Source organism: Chaetodon trifascialis, chromosome 13, assembly GCF_039877785.1.
Source record: "Chaetodon trifascialis isolate fChaTrf1 chromosome 13, fChaTrf1.hap1, whole genome shotgun sequence".
In the NCBI taxonomy this organism is placed as follows: Eukaryota; Metazoa; Chordata; class Actinopteri; order Chaetodontiformes; family Chaetodontidae; genus Chaetodon; species Chaetodon trifascialis.
Window position 1 is genome coordinate 13,042,266 of NC_092068.1, and position 19,069 is coordinate 13,061,334.

A 19,069-nucleotide genomic window follows, 5' to 3' on the forward strand; every position below is an offset into this window, starting at 1 on the left:
TTCACTTTCACAGCCCTTGAACATAATTTAGATTCATAGTTTAACCTTGTATTTACACAATATATGGGAATCTGACAGAATGAGCCCAAAGTTGATGTTAACAGTTATTAACGTGGTTTGAGCAGCCTCTGTTCACCTGACACCTTTATTTGACACCTCTGCCATGTGTTCTAAAAATGCTAATTTGCAGGTGTTTAAGTAATCCACTGAAATGTCATTTGTCTCTCCAGGCATTGTAACAAAAATTATGCTATTTTTAAGACTTCACTCTCATTTGTTTTTCCCGTGGGAGACAGCTATGTCGAAGAAAGCGGCGCCCCCCTCCGCTTACATGACAGTGACGCTGCTTTGCTAAGCCAGTTATTAAAGGTGTTTTGGCCAACTTCTAAACTGCTAGGAGAGAATAATATGACTCATTCATTGATTCATTCAGTCATTTATTCATTCATTTATTTCTCATCAGCTTTCAGGTTTATAGAATGGTAACTGCTGGTGTGCCACAAAATATCACTGCATATGCCTGCATGGACACATGGTCTGTGTGATAATGTGCAGCTTAAGGCTAACCTTTCCTACTGGAAATTAACCTTGTTTGCCCAGATATGCATTTTAACCTGACTGTGTGATGTAATGATGCATAATAACTCAATATATAGAGTAAATTTGCACCACCACACCCGTGAAAGTAATCAGATGTTATGCTTGATTTGCTAATGCATTCTCACAAATGTGTATTTTTACTTTTGCTTTTTTTCCAATCAATCATTTTTTGAAGAAAAGTAATGGGATTTACCCTCAGCCTTTTCCCTCCATGACCATAAAGTCAGCTCCTGCTTATTCTTCAACTTGTCACACATAAACTTTTCCTTTAAATACCGGCAGTGGCCTTTTAGAGTCATTTCTGCTGAGTTTGAGGAATTGCTCCTCCTCAAAAGCAGTTCAGTCTCTCAGGTTTAACAGAGTGCAATCTCATATGAGCACCCATCCAGCGATGTGCTTTGCCACACTAGTTCTGATAGCCCGCAGACGGAGTCCGGAGGCTGTTTATATGCTGACAAAGTCTGTGAGTGTGTAGTGCTACAGCAACTTTGCTGGGTGACAACCTTGTCCTCACATCTTGTTGAATTAAGAATAGACACAAGAGAAGAATAAAGCAAGTCACCCCTGCTCTCAGCTAATTATAGATACGTCACCCTACCCGATGACTAATGATGCAGACTTGTTTGTGTCCTAGATGAAATGCTGACATGTCATACAGTGTGTAACTAAGAGAAATATCACGATGCACATGGGTTTTTGCAGCCTCTTATATAATTGTTCAAGAAGCTATAATGTGCTTAATGCCTCATAGTTGATGATTTGACTTAACAGTTCATGAAGAGTACAGTGTAGATGTATACGCACTCTCCCAGGCTGAACATAAAAGAAAAAATAATGATTTGGGATATAGTCAAGTCAATTTAATTTCTATAGCCAGAAATCACAGATGACAGACTCGTTAAGGTGTTAGAATCTGTGCAGCATCTTCTATCCTTATAGCCTTGGATCAGAATGGGAAAAACTTGCACTAACCTGTCATGGGTATATAAGTGCCACAATATTTTGAAAACCAGTATTATAGAAGTATGTTTTATTGATTGTTTATTCATTTAACATGGAGCATACAGATAAAATTGGTTCATAGGAAGAGGAAATGAAACAGATGTGATGAATAAAGAGGATATAGCTGAAGCTAATTTTGTAGCCCCCACTGCTGCTTAGGCTTTTACAAACACATTAAAGCAATTGAGCAAATGGGTCAGACAGCTTCCAGATAAAAGCAGTAAAAGCAATAGATGTACTCAACTGTGCACATGCATGCATATGTCTGCATGGCTCTGCATTGTACATGGACGCATAGGGGGGAGAATGTAAGTATATATGTGTAGCTGCAGTGGTTAAACGTAACAAAGTGCTTTTACTGAAGTGTTGTACCTTAATAAACCTTTGAGATACTTGTACTTCCACTTCCTCCACCACTTGTATTTCCACTTTTTTGCTACTTGGTGCTTTTTACTCTACTACTATACTTGTACTTATAGTAAAATAAGTACAAGTATGCTACTAATACTGTCAGCTATAGTTACTTTGCAGATTGAAGTTTTTCATACAAAACATACAATGACGATTAAGATTATTAAATCTAATTAAACAAAATGTACTGCTGTAGTTTAGTTTAGTTTAGTTTAGTTTAAACCAAGCAGTATGTAAATTAGTTACAGTTAACTTCACCTTGATCAACTACAGTGTTTAAGCACCGCTAAATGCATTATAAATAATAATAATCCTACAGTATTATACAGGTATATAATAATAATATGGGCCGTTTTGCATCATGTGTACTATTACTTTTGGTACTGAGCAGTTACAAAGCAACATCAGGATTAGAGTTTTATTTCTGGTCATCTGATGAATGTATGTTCAATATTCACTCTCTTTTAGCTCTGGTTTTTTGGGTCTCTACCACTTCCAGAGATAAATATCTGGCTCTTGAGCTGCTAAATTCTGCACTATGTCCACCAGCTGCTTGCTAAATGTGTCTGCCTGCTGTTTGGGACTGACCAGGTAATGTACAGTTGGTTGTTAGAGCTTTTTCGCAGGAAACAACAGCGAGCTGTGGGTAAAAATGAAGCTATGAGACAGTGAGAGCGAACAAAATGGAGAAGTTGGGAGCTGGACGGCTAAATAATGAGCAGAATCTCGTTATAAAGCTCAGTTAGACCGAGAGGAGCTGCAGATTCAGCTGATAATTGTCTGTGGGTTCATCACAAGGAGCAGTTCCTTTCACATTGTCACATTATTTTCACATTGTCGTATAAATTAATTATACAATCCCATTTCCAAGAAAGCTGGGACGCTGTGTAAAACATAAATGAAAAACAGAATTCAGTCATTTGCAAACAAAATGTGTTTACCGTTGACAGTTTTACGAAGTGTTTCCAAGCCCATGTGGTAAAACCCTTTATATTTATCACAAAGTGGTGAACCTCGCTTCATCCTCACTTGTGAATGAGTGAGCCTTTCCAGGATGCCCCTTTCATACCCAATCATCACCTGAACCTGAACCTGTTTACCTGTTTATTTTTCATGTATGAGCAAATAATCACTAAAATCATATAGTTTGTGTTTTCTTTTTAGGACATGAAAACTATGAATCCGAAGCAGCTTTCAGACATTCTTGTCTGTCAAATTGAGTAGGTATCTTATGTGCAGCCTGTGCATAAGAAACTCAATGTGTGTGAGCTATGAGTCTTGCTCTCTTATGTGTGGATCCATGGGCTGCACCTCTGGTGGTGTGTGCCGTAATCCAGGCCAGTGCCTGGTGGTTGAGTGAGTATTTGATATCAAGTAGCCAACCATAAGACAGCTTTTGTCAAGATAAAGCCAGTTCATCTGAGTATGTCACAGTTTTAAGCTATGATAAATTGTCTCTTCAAAGAAGACACAGTAGGTCGTAGACCTTGCCAAAGACATTCTGTCAAGTATGTAAGCATTCAGTTGAAAGCTAAGTGACCACAAAAATTAGTTACGGAGTAAATGGCCGCAAGGTAAGGAGGCAGGCAAAAGAGACGAACGCAGCGAGGCAGCAAATTATTCAGACTTGGTCTGTATTGATCATGACCTCCTTCTACAGCTCATTACCTTATGTCCTTACTTCTCGCACATTTGAAGCTGTGATGTAGGATGTTGGCCATAGAGGAATGATAAAATGAAAGTTGAGAGCGCAGTTTTGTCCCAGTTATGTCTTTTCAACAACTTTTACTGAACCACGACATCAATCCAAATAAGAGTGGGCACTCTTTTTTTCTCATTTAAGGTGTCATTTTGTTCTGGTGTCAGCTATTTCAAAAGCTGTTTTTCTCAAATTAGTTGTGTCCAGATTCACTTTTTTTTGATATTTCGCATTTACCTTTTGCTCCACTAGTAACTCATATTCTTTTTAAACAACATAAATACAATTTATTTGTGCACTTCCAGCAATATTCAACAGCAAAACGACAACAGCAGGTACTTTATTTACTGTGATTACATTTGATGGGTCTAATTTTCACAAAAATTATAAAATATGAAAAATATGTCCCCTGGTGCAGGTAATATTTTCATAGATAAAGCCAGCGAGAATCTTTCCTGTATAATGTAGTGAGGAGAAATAACAAATAACTTTTAAAAAAGCAAACAACAAAGACATTTTTAGGGTGTTGAGCTTTTCTGTTTTTGTGTTTGACATTAATGGGACCTGATGAGGGGTTGTCGGCTTCCTGCTTTGCCAACACACTGGCTAGGTGCTGCCAACTCTCTTTGTGGGCATCTAGTGTGTGTTTGCTGTAATTGCTGGTGCCTTTAAAAATGAGCCAGCTCAATCTGCCTTACTCAGAAATTGCCAACAAATATTACAGGATTGATTCATCATTTTCAGCCCAAGGAAACTGCTCCTTCCACAACAAAAGAAACAGTTTTTTATTTTCTCTTTGTAATTTGAAGTATTGGCTTTCATGTCTGCTCCACATAATTCTCTGCACATCTCAGAGGAGTCATCTGTTGTGATGGGTCAGGAAAAGAGCAAGCATTGGAAAGTGGCAGAGCACACAGGCAAAGTAACAAGATTATGACCATTTGAGAAACGGTACGACCAGAGACTCCTCTCAGGTGTTGGTCTTGTAACTGATCATTAAACTGGACCACGTCTGCATGTTGTTTGCCCACAGGCTACAGTGCAGTCCTTACTGTCACACCTTGCAATTCACCTTGTTTATATTTTCACTTACTGTATAGCTGGGCTCCTTTTCTTAGCCTCATTAAGGCCATTTTCAGAATCGCCTGTTGACATGAATGACTGATACTCAGGAATTGTGTTGTCCCTGCTGCCATAAATAAACCCACTGCGCCACTGTCCACCAGGAGTGTCTGACTCACAGATCAAGCAGTCTAATAGTGAATTACAGAAGAAGAGCAGCAGCGTAGTCGTCTCTTCTTTGACTGTCCAATAGTAGGTGACAAAACTGCAGAGCAAAATTGTACTTTGATTTTCTTCTATTGAATCTTGAAGCAACACGATGAAACACAGTCGCCCGTTTCCTACTGGAACAAGCCTTAACGCGATTTCACATAATCACAGTATATGAACCTGTACACTGAGTTATGATATTTAGATGTCTTAACAGCTGAAACCACGTTTCTTGAACCTCAGCTCTCTACCGTTGCCACCATTAAGCCAATCATGGAAACTTCCAACTTTAAGTTCACGACTATATGTCACATCTTTATCAGAATTCCTCATATTGCTTTTCTTTGACTGTCGAGTCTGTTCTAAATGTTGTCAGTCATTCACAGGTCTGCTTTAAGAATCCATTTGATCAGACATCAAAGCTCCAAAAAAAGTGAACACAAGAGCCATGAGAGGATATTCATATTTCTCTTACAATGAAAAGTTTTTGCTATATCTTCTCTCAGGTCTCAGCTGAGAAAAAAAACGCAGCTTTCCTTGAGAGCTGGACTCTGAGAGTAGTATCCCCTGAGCTAAGGACGGGGTGGCCTATTTTGACTTGACTGTCATGCACCTGAACAGCAAGCTATCCAGCAGGTGTACTGCGTCCTTTGTGTAAAAGCCAACAGATCATCACTGGCTTGTGGGGTTGATGACCTGAGCTGGTACCTCCTCTACCTCTCCTTAAAGTCATACTCCTTTTTCATCCAGTGGGAAATAACACACTAGAACATAGTCCTGACAAGACCCTGCTGACTTTGCTTACAGGCAAGCTATCAGTGCAGTGCTGGCATACACCAGCCAATTCTTGCTCCTCTCTTGACTAAAAGAAAAAACACTGTAGGACATTGCTTTTACTAGATTGGCTGTTCTTCATTTGTATATAAATGTAATTAGTACAAATGTGAATAAATTGAGTAATAGGATTTTACTCCTCTGCTTTTCTAAATGCGTTTCATCACTTTGTGTTTGTTTTTGTTTTTAGACACCACAGTGTATATCCCCTCGTTCGATGGGACGTCTTATTTGGAACTGCAGCCTCTTGCATCCCTTTTCCAGCCTTCTGGTGCGAGTAATAATCTCAAGGACACTGCTGTTATTCTCCATTTGACAGTGAAAACAAGATCAACACAGGGCACGATCCTCTACAGTGAGTACAATCTCTTCTTATCACGAACGTTAAAAAGCACCAAAAAAACTGCAAAAGCAAGCACAGGCAAAGCTTGGAAAGCATATGTTTTTAATGCACATTTTTCTTTACATTTTGGCCTTGTGATTGCAGAAGACTTGTCTTATTTTGTTTAAGCTACAGCGCAAGCCATCATCTTCTAGTGCTTTACATAATACTATTTTTAGTGGTTAATATGTTGCTGTATTTGCAATGACTGGATGCATCACATTTTCTCTTAACAACAGCTTTTAATGAAACAAACAGTTCAACATTTTGCAGAATATACATGTATAAATATATATAATATAATATGCATATAACAAACCCTACCTACTAGCTCCTCTAAAGCTCAGTTATTAACATGTTATGGTATGTGTCAGAGTATTTCTTGGCCGGGTGCAGTCACTTCCTGGAGTCAGTGGTGGTTGCCTTATAACCACTCAGTGATGGCAAGACTCCACAAAGTCACTGCACCTTGCCAAGAATTATCTAAGCACATACCCCACCTGAACAGCACAGCTTGCTGCTTTTACAATGCTCGTAGCCCCCGCCCTCCTCTTCATGCAAAGATAAGCTGCTGTTTGTAGCTTCATCTAACTGCGCAGACATGAAAAGTACCATCCTTGTTCTTATCTAACTCTTGGCAAGAAAATAATTAAGCATGTTTCTCAAAATGTCAAACTTGAAAACAAATATTTGATGTTCAACAAGCTGTGGGCTAAATGATGTCTCTGATGCCATATTAAGATATTTCCAGCACAGCTAGATTTGAATTTACTCGCAGAAAACAAATATGTGCTCTAAAGTGATGCGAGCCCCTCAACACAGAGAAGCTAGTCTACACTGTGCTGCCAATCCATGTCGAGTGCAAAACTTCTATTACTGACATGCTTCTACTCAGTATTGTTATTGCTCTCAGCCTCTTCTGTTTCAATCACCCATAATGCAGAAATGATGAATGCGGCTGTGCTGTGTTAATCAGCCTCTGACTTTATTGAGATGTTGGAAATATGATACTCTTTCCGAGTGCTTGTGAGGAGGATGCTTAGCAACAGCTACGGTGGTATAGAAAAGGCAGGAAGAAAAGACAAGAAGCCACTGAATGAAAGCTGGACGGATTCAAGTTCAATAACATATTCACAGTGTCGAGGAGGATTACACAAGAGATGAGTAAAAGAGTGAATTAAACCAACTGCCTGTGGTGTTTCAGTATAATTTTTATAGAATACATGTTCTCATCAATCCCAAACATTAATCATAAAAACTGCAGGACAGATAGAAAGAAGTCACCAGCACCATGAGTCATCTCTTGGTTGGAGGGAACTTTGGGACACAGAGGTGGGTCGTGTGTTTCCAAGGCTACAGGAGAAAGGCAAGGAAGCACTGAGACTCATGTTTGTCTTTAAGAGAATCTGACCAGCTTTTCTCATGGCTGCAACTTACGGTCATGGAAAAAGATATTAGTGCACCCTTGTTTTCTTCAATTTCTTGTTCATTTTAATGCCTGATACCACTAAAGGTATATTACCTGAAGAATACAATGAACACGACAAAAAATGCAGCTGATTCCGTGATACTTTATGTCCTATTTGACATGCTTAAGCTTAATTGTATTCCCAGGGTGTGTGAGGCCATTTCATGTCATAAGCAGCACTGCACATGCAAAGGCCTCGAGTGGTTTCCTGCTTACATTCAAGCCGTAGCACAACTCAGAAGCTGCCAGCTCTCACATAATGCTTAAAACAAAATAATTATGTGAAGCCACAAAGGCAGCCATCTTGGCACTGCTGGAAATTGGTAAATTGAGTGAGAGACAGGTAGCCAAAAAACTAAAGATCTCCAAGACAGCCGTTCATTACACCAAGAAAAAGCAAGCCGAACCTGGTACTACCAAATTGCCAGCTGGTCGAGGCAGGAAACATCTTTATGCCCCACAAGAGGACCGTGCACTCATCCGTTCCTGTGTCAGGAATCGTCGTCAAACCTCCAGGGACCTTAAAAATGAGTAGGCACTGTTGAGAAATGTGACTTGTTCAGCAAGGACAGTTCGAAACCAACTTCTTGAAGCTGGTCTGAAGTCACACAGGGCAAGGAAAAGCCCTTCATCAATGAAAGGCAGAGGAGGGCCCCGTTACTCTTTGCTAGGGATCACAAGGATCAGACTGTTGATGATTGGGCTAAGGTTCTTTTCAGTGATGAATCCAATTTTGAGTTGATGCCTACTCCAGCCAACTTGCTGGTTAGGAGGAAGCCTGGAGAAGCCTACAAACCAGACTGTCTTGCCCCTACAGTAAAACATGGGAGTGGGTCAGTGATGATCTGGGGTTGTTTCAGTATGGGTGGAGCAGGGCAAATGCAATTGTGTGAAGGGCGAATGAACCAGGTCACATACAGGGCTAACTCCTGTGTGTGTCATGTGACTAACAGGCAGAAAAGAAAACATGGAAAGCCTAAAAGCACTGTTTTTGGCAGTACAATGCCATAGCTATTGATGTAAGAACTTCAGTGATTTTGGTTATTATCAAGAAAACCATAGAAAATGGCTAGATATCAGCTTTTAAATTAAACTCTTATAAGCTATTTTTGTTGTTATCACTATATTTGTCCAGGCATTAAAATGAACAAGAAATTGAAGAAAACAAGGGTGGTCTAATAACTTTTTCCATGACTGTAGGCGCAGGTCCGTTCATGCAGTCAAGGACATTCATAGGATGCTTTTTGTAAAAGTCCTTTCAACCACGTCATAAAGTCATCTTGTGAATAAGGCCACGTGTCGCGTGATTAAGAAAGAATGGGAGAAAAGGGAAAAGTGTGGTGAAGGACAGCACATAGCCTTGCTTTTGTGAAGAGCTGTGAGCTGTGAGTTTTGTTGTGCTGCTGATGATCTGAGCTATAACCTAAAAGCGAACAAAGGAATCCTCATAAGAAGGCGGGACCCGGTTGGTCACTGAGCGAGCAGTGGGCTGACCCTTTACGTCTACCGTGAGCTCTACATTGTACATCTACCTCCTGCCCACTCCTTTTGTTCCCACACCTGCACGTGCACACATACACAGTCTCTTTTGTTACAGATGTGGATAGGTAAGTCTGACAGCCACTGAGTAGACCCTTATAACAATAGTGTATTGTTTTGGGAGGAGAGGAGTCAGTAAATTTGTGGTAATTTTTTAGGGCTTGAGAAAGCTGACCCATGAGAACTGAGCTAGATTTATCCGCCTTTGTGTGTATTATACAGTGCATCTGTTCAGCGTATGGGTGCATATGTTAAAGTTTCTCACAGCATTGGTTACACCTCTAAAAACTCACCTATGTTCATCAGAATTGTATATTAAGAAGTTTTTTCCATGAAGAAAATCCCTTCATGCCTTACATTGGCCGAGTCGTAACTCTTTACCTTTGCCTTCATGTTTTATGCGAGGTTCTAAGTAGTCCCCGCCTCCGTCTCCACCCACCCCTCCACTGCTTGCCTGCAGCTTTGACTCTGCTCATCAAACACAGACCTCATCTGCAGCTCAGCTGTCAGACAAACTGTTTGACGAATGTTTGCCATCACTTTCTTCATCAACACCCCCAAGCAGTATAAAGTGTCCTGTCAGCATTTGATATGAATCATCATGTAACTTGGCAGGCTAATGTTGGCTAACATTATCTAGCACACTGCGGAGTTGTTTGGACAGTCAACGGACAAAACACAACAAAAATAAGCTCACTGATTGACCAATATGTTGGCTCGTACTTGCTGTGTCTCCAGGATAAATGGATGGAACAGCACTGGGCCTGAAGTTTTATCATAAAACGGTGCCATGAAAAAAGGCTACTGCAGGCCACAGTTTGGCTCTCGGATTTTTGGATCCTTGGGTAACACATGAAGGCTCACCACTTCTCCTTTTGCAACTTTGAAACCATAAACAGAACACATCTCTGCCATTATTTTGGAAATAGTGAAACAGCATGTGACACCCCAGCAAGTGAGGTGCAGCAAGTCGCCATGCATTGTGTGGCGATCGCAGGTGATTTATTCTGCACTAACCTGGCACTGACATCACAACATTCATCTTTCTGGTGTAACCTAGATCACCCGCTTATCTGTGACATTGTCTACAGGTTCATGGCCTCTCATTTGCATTTACAGACCTTTTAAAACATTGCAATACAGCAGGGTTCACCTGCGCTTCCCCTGCTTTCATCAAAATCTAGATTTTCTGGCCTCTAATAACTGCAGTTATTTTTGATGGTGAGCAGTAAGCTCAAACCCAGGGGGGCAACATGCTTCCCAAAAAACCCAAAATGTGATGTTAGTGACACTGCACGCAATTTCAAGCAAGTCATTTCTAATGTATTAAATGTTGTATTAATTTGTTCTAGTACATCAGCATTTTTAACAGGCAGCTGGAAGAACTCACTGAGATCTGTTATTTCCCTTTAACATTGTAAGCCAGTGTGCAAATACACTTAAAAGTTTTGGTGGTTTTACTGTACTATAAAACAGTCTTGTATTCCTTAGAGTCATAGTAGCTTGACATTTCTCTTTCTGGGCTGACATTGGCCTCCCGTAATGGCTGCTGAGGGTTCCACCAAAGACTTAAATCTTTGTGTTAAAAGGAGCTATTAATTAGCCAGCTCACAGAGCCTAAAGGACTCTAAATTAGTGTTTTATATATGGTTGGTACACTTGAAAGGTCAACCAGCTAAGCCTTAAATACACATAGACAATGGTAGTCGTCTATGGAGTTGTCTGTGTGTATGTTAGACACAGATACCTAATGAGAGTGATCAAAAATTTAAGAGTTTCCAATTCGGTGTAGGAGCTTTTCAATAAAACATTCAAGCGTTTCTCCCTTCAAATGTAAGTGTGGCCATTATATGTCTGCTTACACTAGCCTATTAATCATTTGTTGTTGAATTCAGTGTTTTGTATTTTGGAATATTTAGAAGACACTATTCAAGAAATACTTGAAACTGTGAAATGACAGGTTTGAGAACAGAGTGGCAGAATAATTGCAAAGCAAAGCTTTTAGTATGCTTTATGCAAGCACACAAGCTTAATGCTTGTTTTGGGATGTTTTTGGAAAAACAGCACATTACACGAACAAAAAGAATACAGCTGTACAGACCTGAGGTGTATTTTTCAGTCATGTTTTTCCTCAAGATACTTTTCAATGCAAATGCCAAAAGCCATACATTTTATATGAAATACTCATAAACTTAGACATACACCAAAGAGATGGTGCTCAAACAATGCAAGTCATTCCTTTCTGATTACTTATTTTCATGTCCCTTTGTGTGCAGTGGACATGAACAGGAGCAGAACAACAACAGAAAATGTTTTTTGCATTTCAGATCAGTAATAATAAAGACATGGACATGATCAATATATTCTACAGCTGTGATATTTAATACATGAATTCATTTGGATTAAAGAGAAATAAAAACACTGGTACAGTTTATTACCGGAGATTAAAATATGAACAGATGAAGAACACCTCAGTGGCACTAGCTAGAGGAAGACCACATTGGAAAATGCATGAAGTTAGCTATTTAGGTGTGATATGTGTCAAGTCAGTTAGAATCATCCACCTCCTATCTGTCATATTAGCTGCCTCTTGTATCCACAGCCACCACTTATCTGGCTGCGCTGATCACAAGTCACTGCTTGTGTGAGTCTTCACTGATTTCCTCTATAGATTAGTTTGAAAAATAATGACAACATGATGCCATCGTCACCTCAGAAGAGCTTTCACCAATCTCAAGAATACATCTGAAGAAATGTGAAAGTTTCATATTTATGATTTTAAGATGGTCACTTCAATCAAATCAGTACCCACACTCCTTTCTTCAGTCCAAATCATATTTACAATATTCCACTGCTGCAGCATCTGAAAGCCAGAAAACAGAATGTGGGCCTTGTCATGAAGAGAGATGAATGTTCAGAAAGCATATATAGAGGGCACAGTGCCTTTTATCTAGTAATGCTTCCTGGCTTACAGCGCACCATCTTTTTCATATCACAGGATAGGAACTGAAAAGACTCCAGAGATCAAACAGACAAAGTTAATCAGAAGACAACCAAAAGACATGCATTGAGATGCTGTGAATCTCTTAGCCAGACCTGCTCCTTATTCTCCGCTCCCCTTTATACACCTCTCCCTGAAGCAAACATGTGAGTCTCCCCCTGGACTTCAATTGTCAGCTTGAGAAGAGAAATAGGAGTAGGTGGGGTGAGGGGGAGAGAGAGAGAGATAAAGAGAGAGCGAGAGAGAGAACAGGTGACAGGCACTGACAAAAGGACGAACGCTCTGTTAGGCTCGGTGCAGAGTAACAGGGCCATGGGGACAACAGGGAACAATAACCTTACAGAAGAAAAATAGAAAAATAAAAGATGGGGCAACATTGACTTCTATAGTAAATAATATTTGTCAGCAAATGAGTTATAGCTTAAGCGGAAACAACCAGTTTGAAAAGGAGACAAAGGCTCATTGTTGCAGAAAGAAGTTGCGTCTGTGTGATTTTTGTTGTCTTTGCTGCCACATTCATTAACTCTAGGCAGTCTCCACTGAATCTGTAGCTTGGCAGTGATAGCAGTGATTATATGCTAAGCATAATTATGTTTTTACTTGTCCACACAAACATTTTTAAAGATATTTTTGAATACTAGATATACAGAAAATGTATTTCAGAAAGCTACAATAAAGTACCAAACACTGGCTTTTTTCTTGTGAACTTCCATCCAACAATTGAAGAATTTACAGGATTTATTCGCCATTGTGGGTTCACAGCATCAAAAAGAAAAACCTCAGACTTGCACCTTTCAGTCTCTCCCACTATTCGGTGTCACATAATTTGTCAGCATCTCAACCAGCTTGGGCAGACCTTTGCTAGAATGTCACTGATGAAAGTAAGCATCAAATGAAAATTAAAAATTAAATACTGCCTCTTTGCTTGTTTGCTACCTCAAGTCACATTCCTAGTTGTACCTTCTCTCAGCCTCCTCTTACTGCTGCTAAAAACAGTCTCTGACAGTCACATTTATGCAGTATAACACAGTGTTTGATGCATGTTTCCATTGTCTGAAAGGTGTTTTTTTTTTCAAAGAGAGAAGAAAAAAGACCTCTTTAAACAGCACCGTAAACAGACAATGATTGTGTCAAAAATAATTGTTTGAGACAGGGAAGTCAAGGTTGGGATATGAAGCCTTCTGTCTGTGAATAAGCAGAAAACATTAAATAGCCTCATTTCATGCCACAGACTGAAGGTTTGCTCGCAAGAAAAGAACATGAGAGATTTTCAGTAGCCCCCCCTCTCATCATCACAAAGCCCATACACATTTACCAGCCAAATATAAGGTTAAAATATGACAAATGACTGTTTACCTTGTCAAACCGTGCAAAGAAGTAGATGAATGCAGAGAAGTAAATACATCTGTTTCCAACAAGGCAAATACTGAAATATCAAATCACAAATATGTGCAAAAAAAGGCCTCTGGTCTTACTCATCAGTTGCAACTTTATTGTCGGAGTAAATGAATGAACTAAATTGTACACTTTCTTGAGCTCTGCCCTTCTGCTGACACAGATTGCTGCAAAGAGTGCATCAGGACATTCAAACAAACGAGCGAACTTGATTTATACTCTCAGGATCCACTTTATTAGATACACCTTTACAGTGTGATGTATTCCAATACAAGGGTTCTACTATACAGTCTACATTAATGATGCCTAAAATATTCAGGTTTTGTTGTCCGCTTTTAAGACTGTCATAGAGGTATTGATTCAATTATATTGTGTTTGATAACTGATGTGCTGTGCTCTCAGTATAATGTACTCCAGTACAAGACCACCTGCATGATTGTATTAGATCATGCAGATGTACATTTTATTCCAAGGGAAGTGAAATTGGCTTTAGAGGACAGATATTAGACAAAACATTAGAAATATACACACTCAAAGACGTAGTATGCTAACAAATATAATTAAAAGCAATAACTGTAAATTGAAACAATAATAACAAAAACAAGGCTAATCGATGCATAGCTTTTTTTGTTTGTTTTGTTTTGGGTTTTTGTTTGTTTGTTTTCGGATGATTTTGAACCATTTGAGCAGCGAGAAGCATGGAATTTAAAAGTAGCTTTGTCAACTTTTGGTTTAACCCTTGGGAAAACTCTGGGGCCTCTACCAGATAACTGGAGAGCCTGGATGGTTTTATAATGGCACGCATGTCAGCGATGTACTGTGGAGCCGTGCAGGCTTTTGTAGACAAGAGGTTACATTTCGTACTAATTTCTAAAATGTAAAGGAAGAGAATGCATGGATCTTATGGCTGGTGACATGTGATAAAAATATGTCTTTCTTGTTAAAACAGCTGTAATAGCTATATTAACAAATATGTCTGTGGAGGATATGGCCTGCTGGCAGCATGGTGTAACTGAACAGCAGGGGACCCAGAATTGATCCCTGGGGAACTTCACATACAAAGTCCACCTTTAGAAAGAGAAAATGACTAAATCAGTCTCTTCAAGTAGGATGGAAATTTGCTAAATGCTGCAAGCAAATAAGAATAAAAAACAAGGCTGTGGCTGCCTTCTTTGTCCCTAATGCTGCTCTTTTGTCAGGGAATAAGAGTCTTCCACATAACAAGGATGAGGAAACGGTGGATTGTCTTAACAAGATATTCCTCCTGTGGTCCATTTGGCAACAGCAGTTAGTAATATAGCACCGTTAAGTGCATCCCTGTTGAGTCTTATGACAGGGAAGACCTCCAAGTCTTCTTAGAAAATGCATTATCAGACTGCAGTATATTAAGCTAAGCAGAGCCTCTCTCTGACAAAGAGATGGGGATTTCCTGGTTGCCCTTCACACCCTGGAGGAATTTTTCAGTGCTTTCATATCAGTTGCCATGCAGCCTTGAACCAACAATCTCAGCTTTTGTTTAATTTTCCTCTGGTGTCCAAGCCTCCACCCAGTGCCATTACCTCACGAGAGATGGCAGACACATCTGTCTCTGCAGCCCACACACTTCTGTCTATGTCTACACCAGCCTGCCCCTCTCTTCAGAGTCCAGGCTCAATTATCATTGTCATTGTGAAATCCAAGGGGTCAGCCCTGCTTGTGTTGCTCCTACTCAGTAGCTCCCTCTGGATTTTCGGTTCCCTGACAGTCTCTCTAATTCAGCTGAATTGTGCCTTGTTGAAAACATAGAAACATTTTAGGTCTTTCTAACAGGGAAGTATTCATGTTCTGTCTACTGCCCTGCAAACATGTCTTCCCTGCCAGTGGCGAAAGAGTGGCAGGGTCTCTCTATCTCTGTCTACTTCACAGAGCTGCATTCTTATGTTACCTGCCCTCTGCTCATGTCTTCAGCAGTGCAGGAATGGCATGCACTCCCTCTCCACCTCCTTCCTGAAGACCCGTGTGGGAGGATTAATGCTGCCGCTGTCTGTCACTCCCCCACCACACTGTCTCACTTGCAAGAGACTCTGCAAGCCCAGCACAACTCCCATTGTGATATAATGTACTGGAGTCTGGGAAGTGGCATATCTAATGATGACATCCTGTCTCACAACCTATATTAGCAGTAAACAGAAACAGAAATCGTTTCTTACCCTCATCAGCAGGCTGATTTGGAGCATGGAGGAAAGCAAGACCGACTGCACTGATTTTTAAAAAGGGGGAAGCTGTTTTTGCAGAGAATGCCCAGTCATAGATTAGACAAAGTGGACATAAGATGCAGGGTTTTTTGCCATCATTTCTCTCATCTTGTGACTCTCCTGTTAATATTCATAAACAAAAATTCAAGCACCTACCATTGTTTTCATGGAAGCCCAAGTAGCACTTGAAGCTGCATCTGGTGGTCATTCTCCTTGTAACCAGGTGGGAACAGACCTAACAGTAATCCAAGGGGAAAGGAACATCTGTGCAGAGGATAAGCTCTTGCTTATTTAGCCTGTTGTCTTTCACCTCCATTAAAACTGTAATGACAAGATCAGCAGATCAGAATTAAACACATAACCCTACTGGAACAGGTCAACAAAAATGAATCATTCCCTCTTGAGGTAGAAATCCCATCTCCTTGTGCTAACCCATGACAGTCCACACTTGGAGATATTTGTATAAACATAGAAACGTTTCCTGTACTGGGGAGTCTCACACGGCTGATAGTTATCATAGTAGCGCCAGACAGCATGATGATTCAGCTCATATTGCTGCAGTCCTGGTACATTCTGCTGTGAACCATTGTTCAAGTGGGCAGTGCTTTATGTTTGATGCCCAAATGGAGATAGCTTTCATAGCTGAGAACCTGAGAGGAGCATGCTGGTGCGTCAAGGACTGACTGACACTGAGGTCCAGTGTCACAGGTGGTGTGACGGTAGAGGAGCCATGTGGTTACTTTCTTGCAGGTTCTACTAGAACAGACTCTGAAACTTCTTGTCCAAGGGATTTCTGTAGGGATTGATCTTTAATCAGTCCTCTGTCCCCTCTTTCCTCAATCATTTCTTACAAGCCCTTGCAGGTGGAGGTATCCAGTGAAAAGTTTATTTGTCCCTCAGTAAGAATGGTGGTTCTCCAGAACTTTTCAGATGAGCCCTTCAAGCCCTTTGGGTAGATTGCTCTCTGACTGTTGTCTTTTTCTGTTATCTTCTTACTTATCACTTGGCTAAGAGTGACTGACTCGTGTGCCACTTGGTCAATCCAAGCTGAATACTTGAAGAAAAAAATTGAGTAGTACTGCATGCTGAGAGAGCCTGTTCTTTAAGCCTTGGAGCATTTAGAGTTTATTAGGTCTGGGGAAGTTCATTGTAATGAATTACAGTGTTCAACTGCACTGCTTGTTCACAGTGTTTTTATTGGCATGTTATGTGGAGAACACAACAATTTGAACTAGGTTCTTGAAAGCCCCTGTCTAAACAAAGGCATACCCTTTGGCTGTGCAGTGGCATTTGTTGGCAGGCAGGAAATCCTCCCTTGGGTTTTTAGATGCCAGGTATTGATCACAAGTATGGCCTTGTCGTCAACATGCTGACATTTATCAGGTTTAACTAGCAAGGCTTCTTGTTGTTCTATGTTCCTCTGAGTCCTGCTTTCTTATGTTAGCATGTACAATATAACACCATTATATATATTATATGTTTACATAAGTTAAAGTCAAAAGCAAAAGGTCCTATCTGTCCATCCACTTACCACACCACTATGTTCATAACAAACTGTTTTCTGCTTCTGACCGTGCCCCCATCATTTGTTTTATTTCACACTAATTTTCTGTATTCAGTATGCTGAGAGTTAAGCCTGAAATTGTGTCAGATATATTGTAGCTTACATAATTTATTGAATTTGGTAATACAGAAAAACAGACTCTTCACTAACCATATTTTCTTACTATTACAGCTCAGGAGCAGAACTTTGGAGATCAGTTTCTTCATGTGTTCCTTCAAGATGGAAGTCCTGTTGCTAACCTTGGGTGTGGTGGCAGCCAGGTTCTGAGTGCAGATGCTGGCCAGAACATCAATAATAACAGATGGATGCCAATCACAGTCCGGTATGATTTATCTCTCATACATTCCTCACTGTTCATTGATATTCTATTGCCAAAATCATTATCTCTGTTTTTCAGTAACACATTATGTAATCAGTATTGAACATGATATGTGTGTTATCAGACATGACAGTTAGACTTGCTTTCATAAGTCAGCATGTCTTTGTGTAAGAGGTGCAGAAGTGCCAGGTCTGCATAAAATGTTTGTCACTATCAAGAAGCAACCAAGAGCAGACGATATCAGCGATTTAGCAAAGATTTAAAATTTTCACCTTTCCAGATGATTGATCTCTGCATCACACAATCAAATAGCGCCCCCCCTCTAAAAGAAAAAGAAAATCAACAAACAAAATCAATAAACACAATGTATTTTTTGTAAATGTGCACATGTACTTATTTAGAGACTTAAAAACCATGAGCAGTGCTCAGTGCTCCCCACTCTGATTTCCTGTCATGGTCTCTTTGATAAAGTCCTGTGAAAGCTTGTCTGTCCAGTAGCTGTACAGATCAGTGCTGATCAGAGAAGTGAGTCTACAGTAATACAGAATTGCAATGAAAGCTCACTACATCAGACAAATCCCAACCCTAATGCCCTGGATCTCAGCACTCCTCAGCAACAGTGCAGTCCCCGACGTGTCAAAATGTCAAAGTCACATAAACAAAGAAAACTGCCTGCTGGGTGAGCACTTACAGTCAGCTGTCTCCTTCAGAGAGTTATGTACAGAAATTGTAATCACATATCAATTTTTTCTGAAACTTATTTTGGTTTTATTGTTTTTGACCAACACACTGTTGTGTTACACCCAATGGCACAAAACTAACATAATTCTAGCGAGGTATTTCGTTGTGGTGGTAGCTATGTTATTCACCGCAATGATAATCAGACTTCAATAACATTATATTGCCGTGTCAAGTAATGCGTTACCAATTAAATATTCAGCAGCTCTAAGCAATGTCAACCCTTTTATGATGTCCAATACAAGGAACAAACCCCTCAAAGCCTCTGTAATTAGATACAAAACACAAGTATTATATAGTGTACACCATTGCATTTTAGGATGTAGACTGGTGTTAAGGTTAGGGTTAGGTTGGTAGTGGTTATGGTTTTAGTTCGGGTCAGCCTCCAGGAAATGAATGTAAGTCAATGTAATGTGTCCAACAATGATGAAATCACAAGTATGTGTGCTCGTGCGTGTGTGCATGTGCATGTGTGACTGTCTGTCTAGAGTGCAGCACACTCCGCTGCGCCTCGATTCCAAAATGTAGATAAATATTTATTCAGTGTAGTGTTGTTGGGCATCAACTTTGCATTTCAGCACATATTGTCAAAAATAAATAAAAAAATGCTT

General features: G+C 40.0%; 1 protein-coding gene across 1 annotated transcript in view; it reads left to right on the forward strand.

Annotated features, from left to right (window-relative positions):
- Positions 1–19,069, forward strand: part of eys (eyes shut homolog) — a 142,898-nt gene that overhangs the window by 88,567 nt on the left and 35,262 nt on the right. Inside the window, exons 39-40 of the mRNA XM_070977284.1 lie at positions 6,009–6,173; positions 17,573–17,723. Of these exons, the coding sequence (XP_070833385.1) occupies positions 6,009–6,173; positions 17,573–17,723 (316 nt within the window). The remainder of the gene's footprint in view (positions 1–6,008; positions 6,174–17,572; positions 17,724–19,069) is intronic.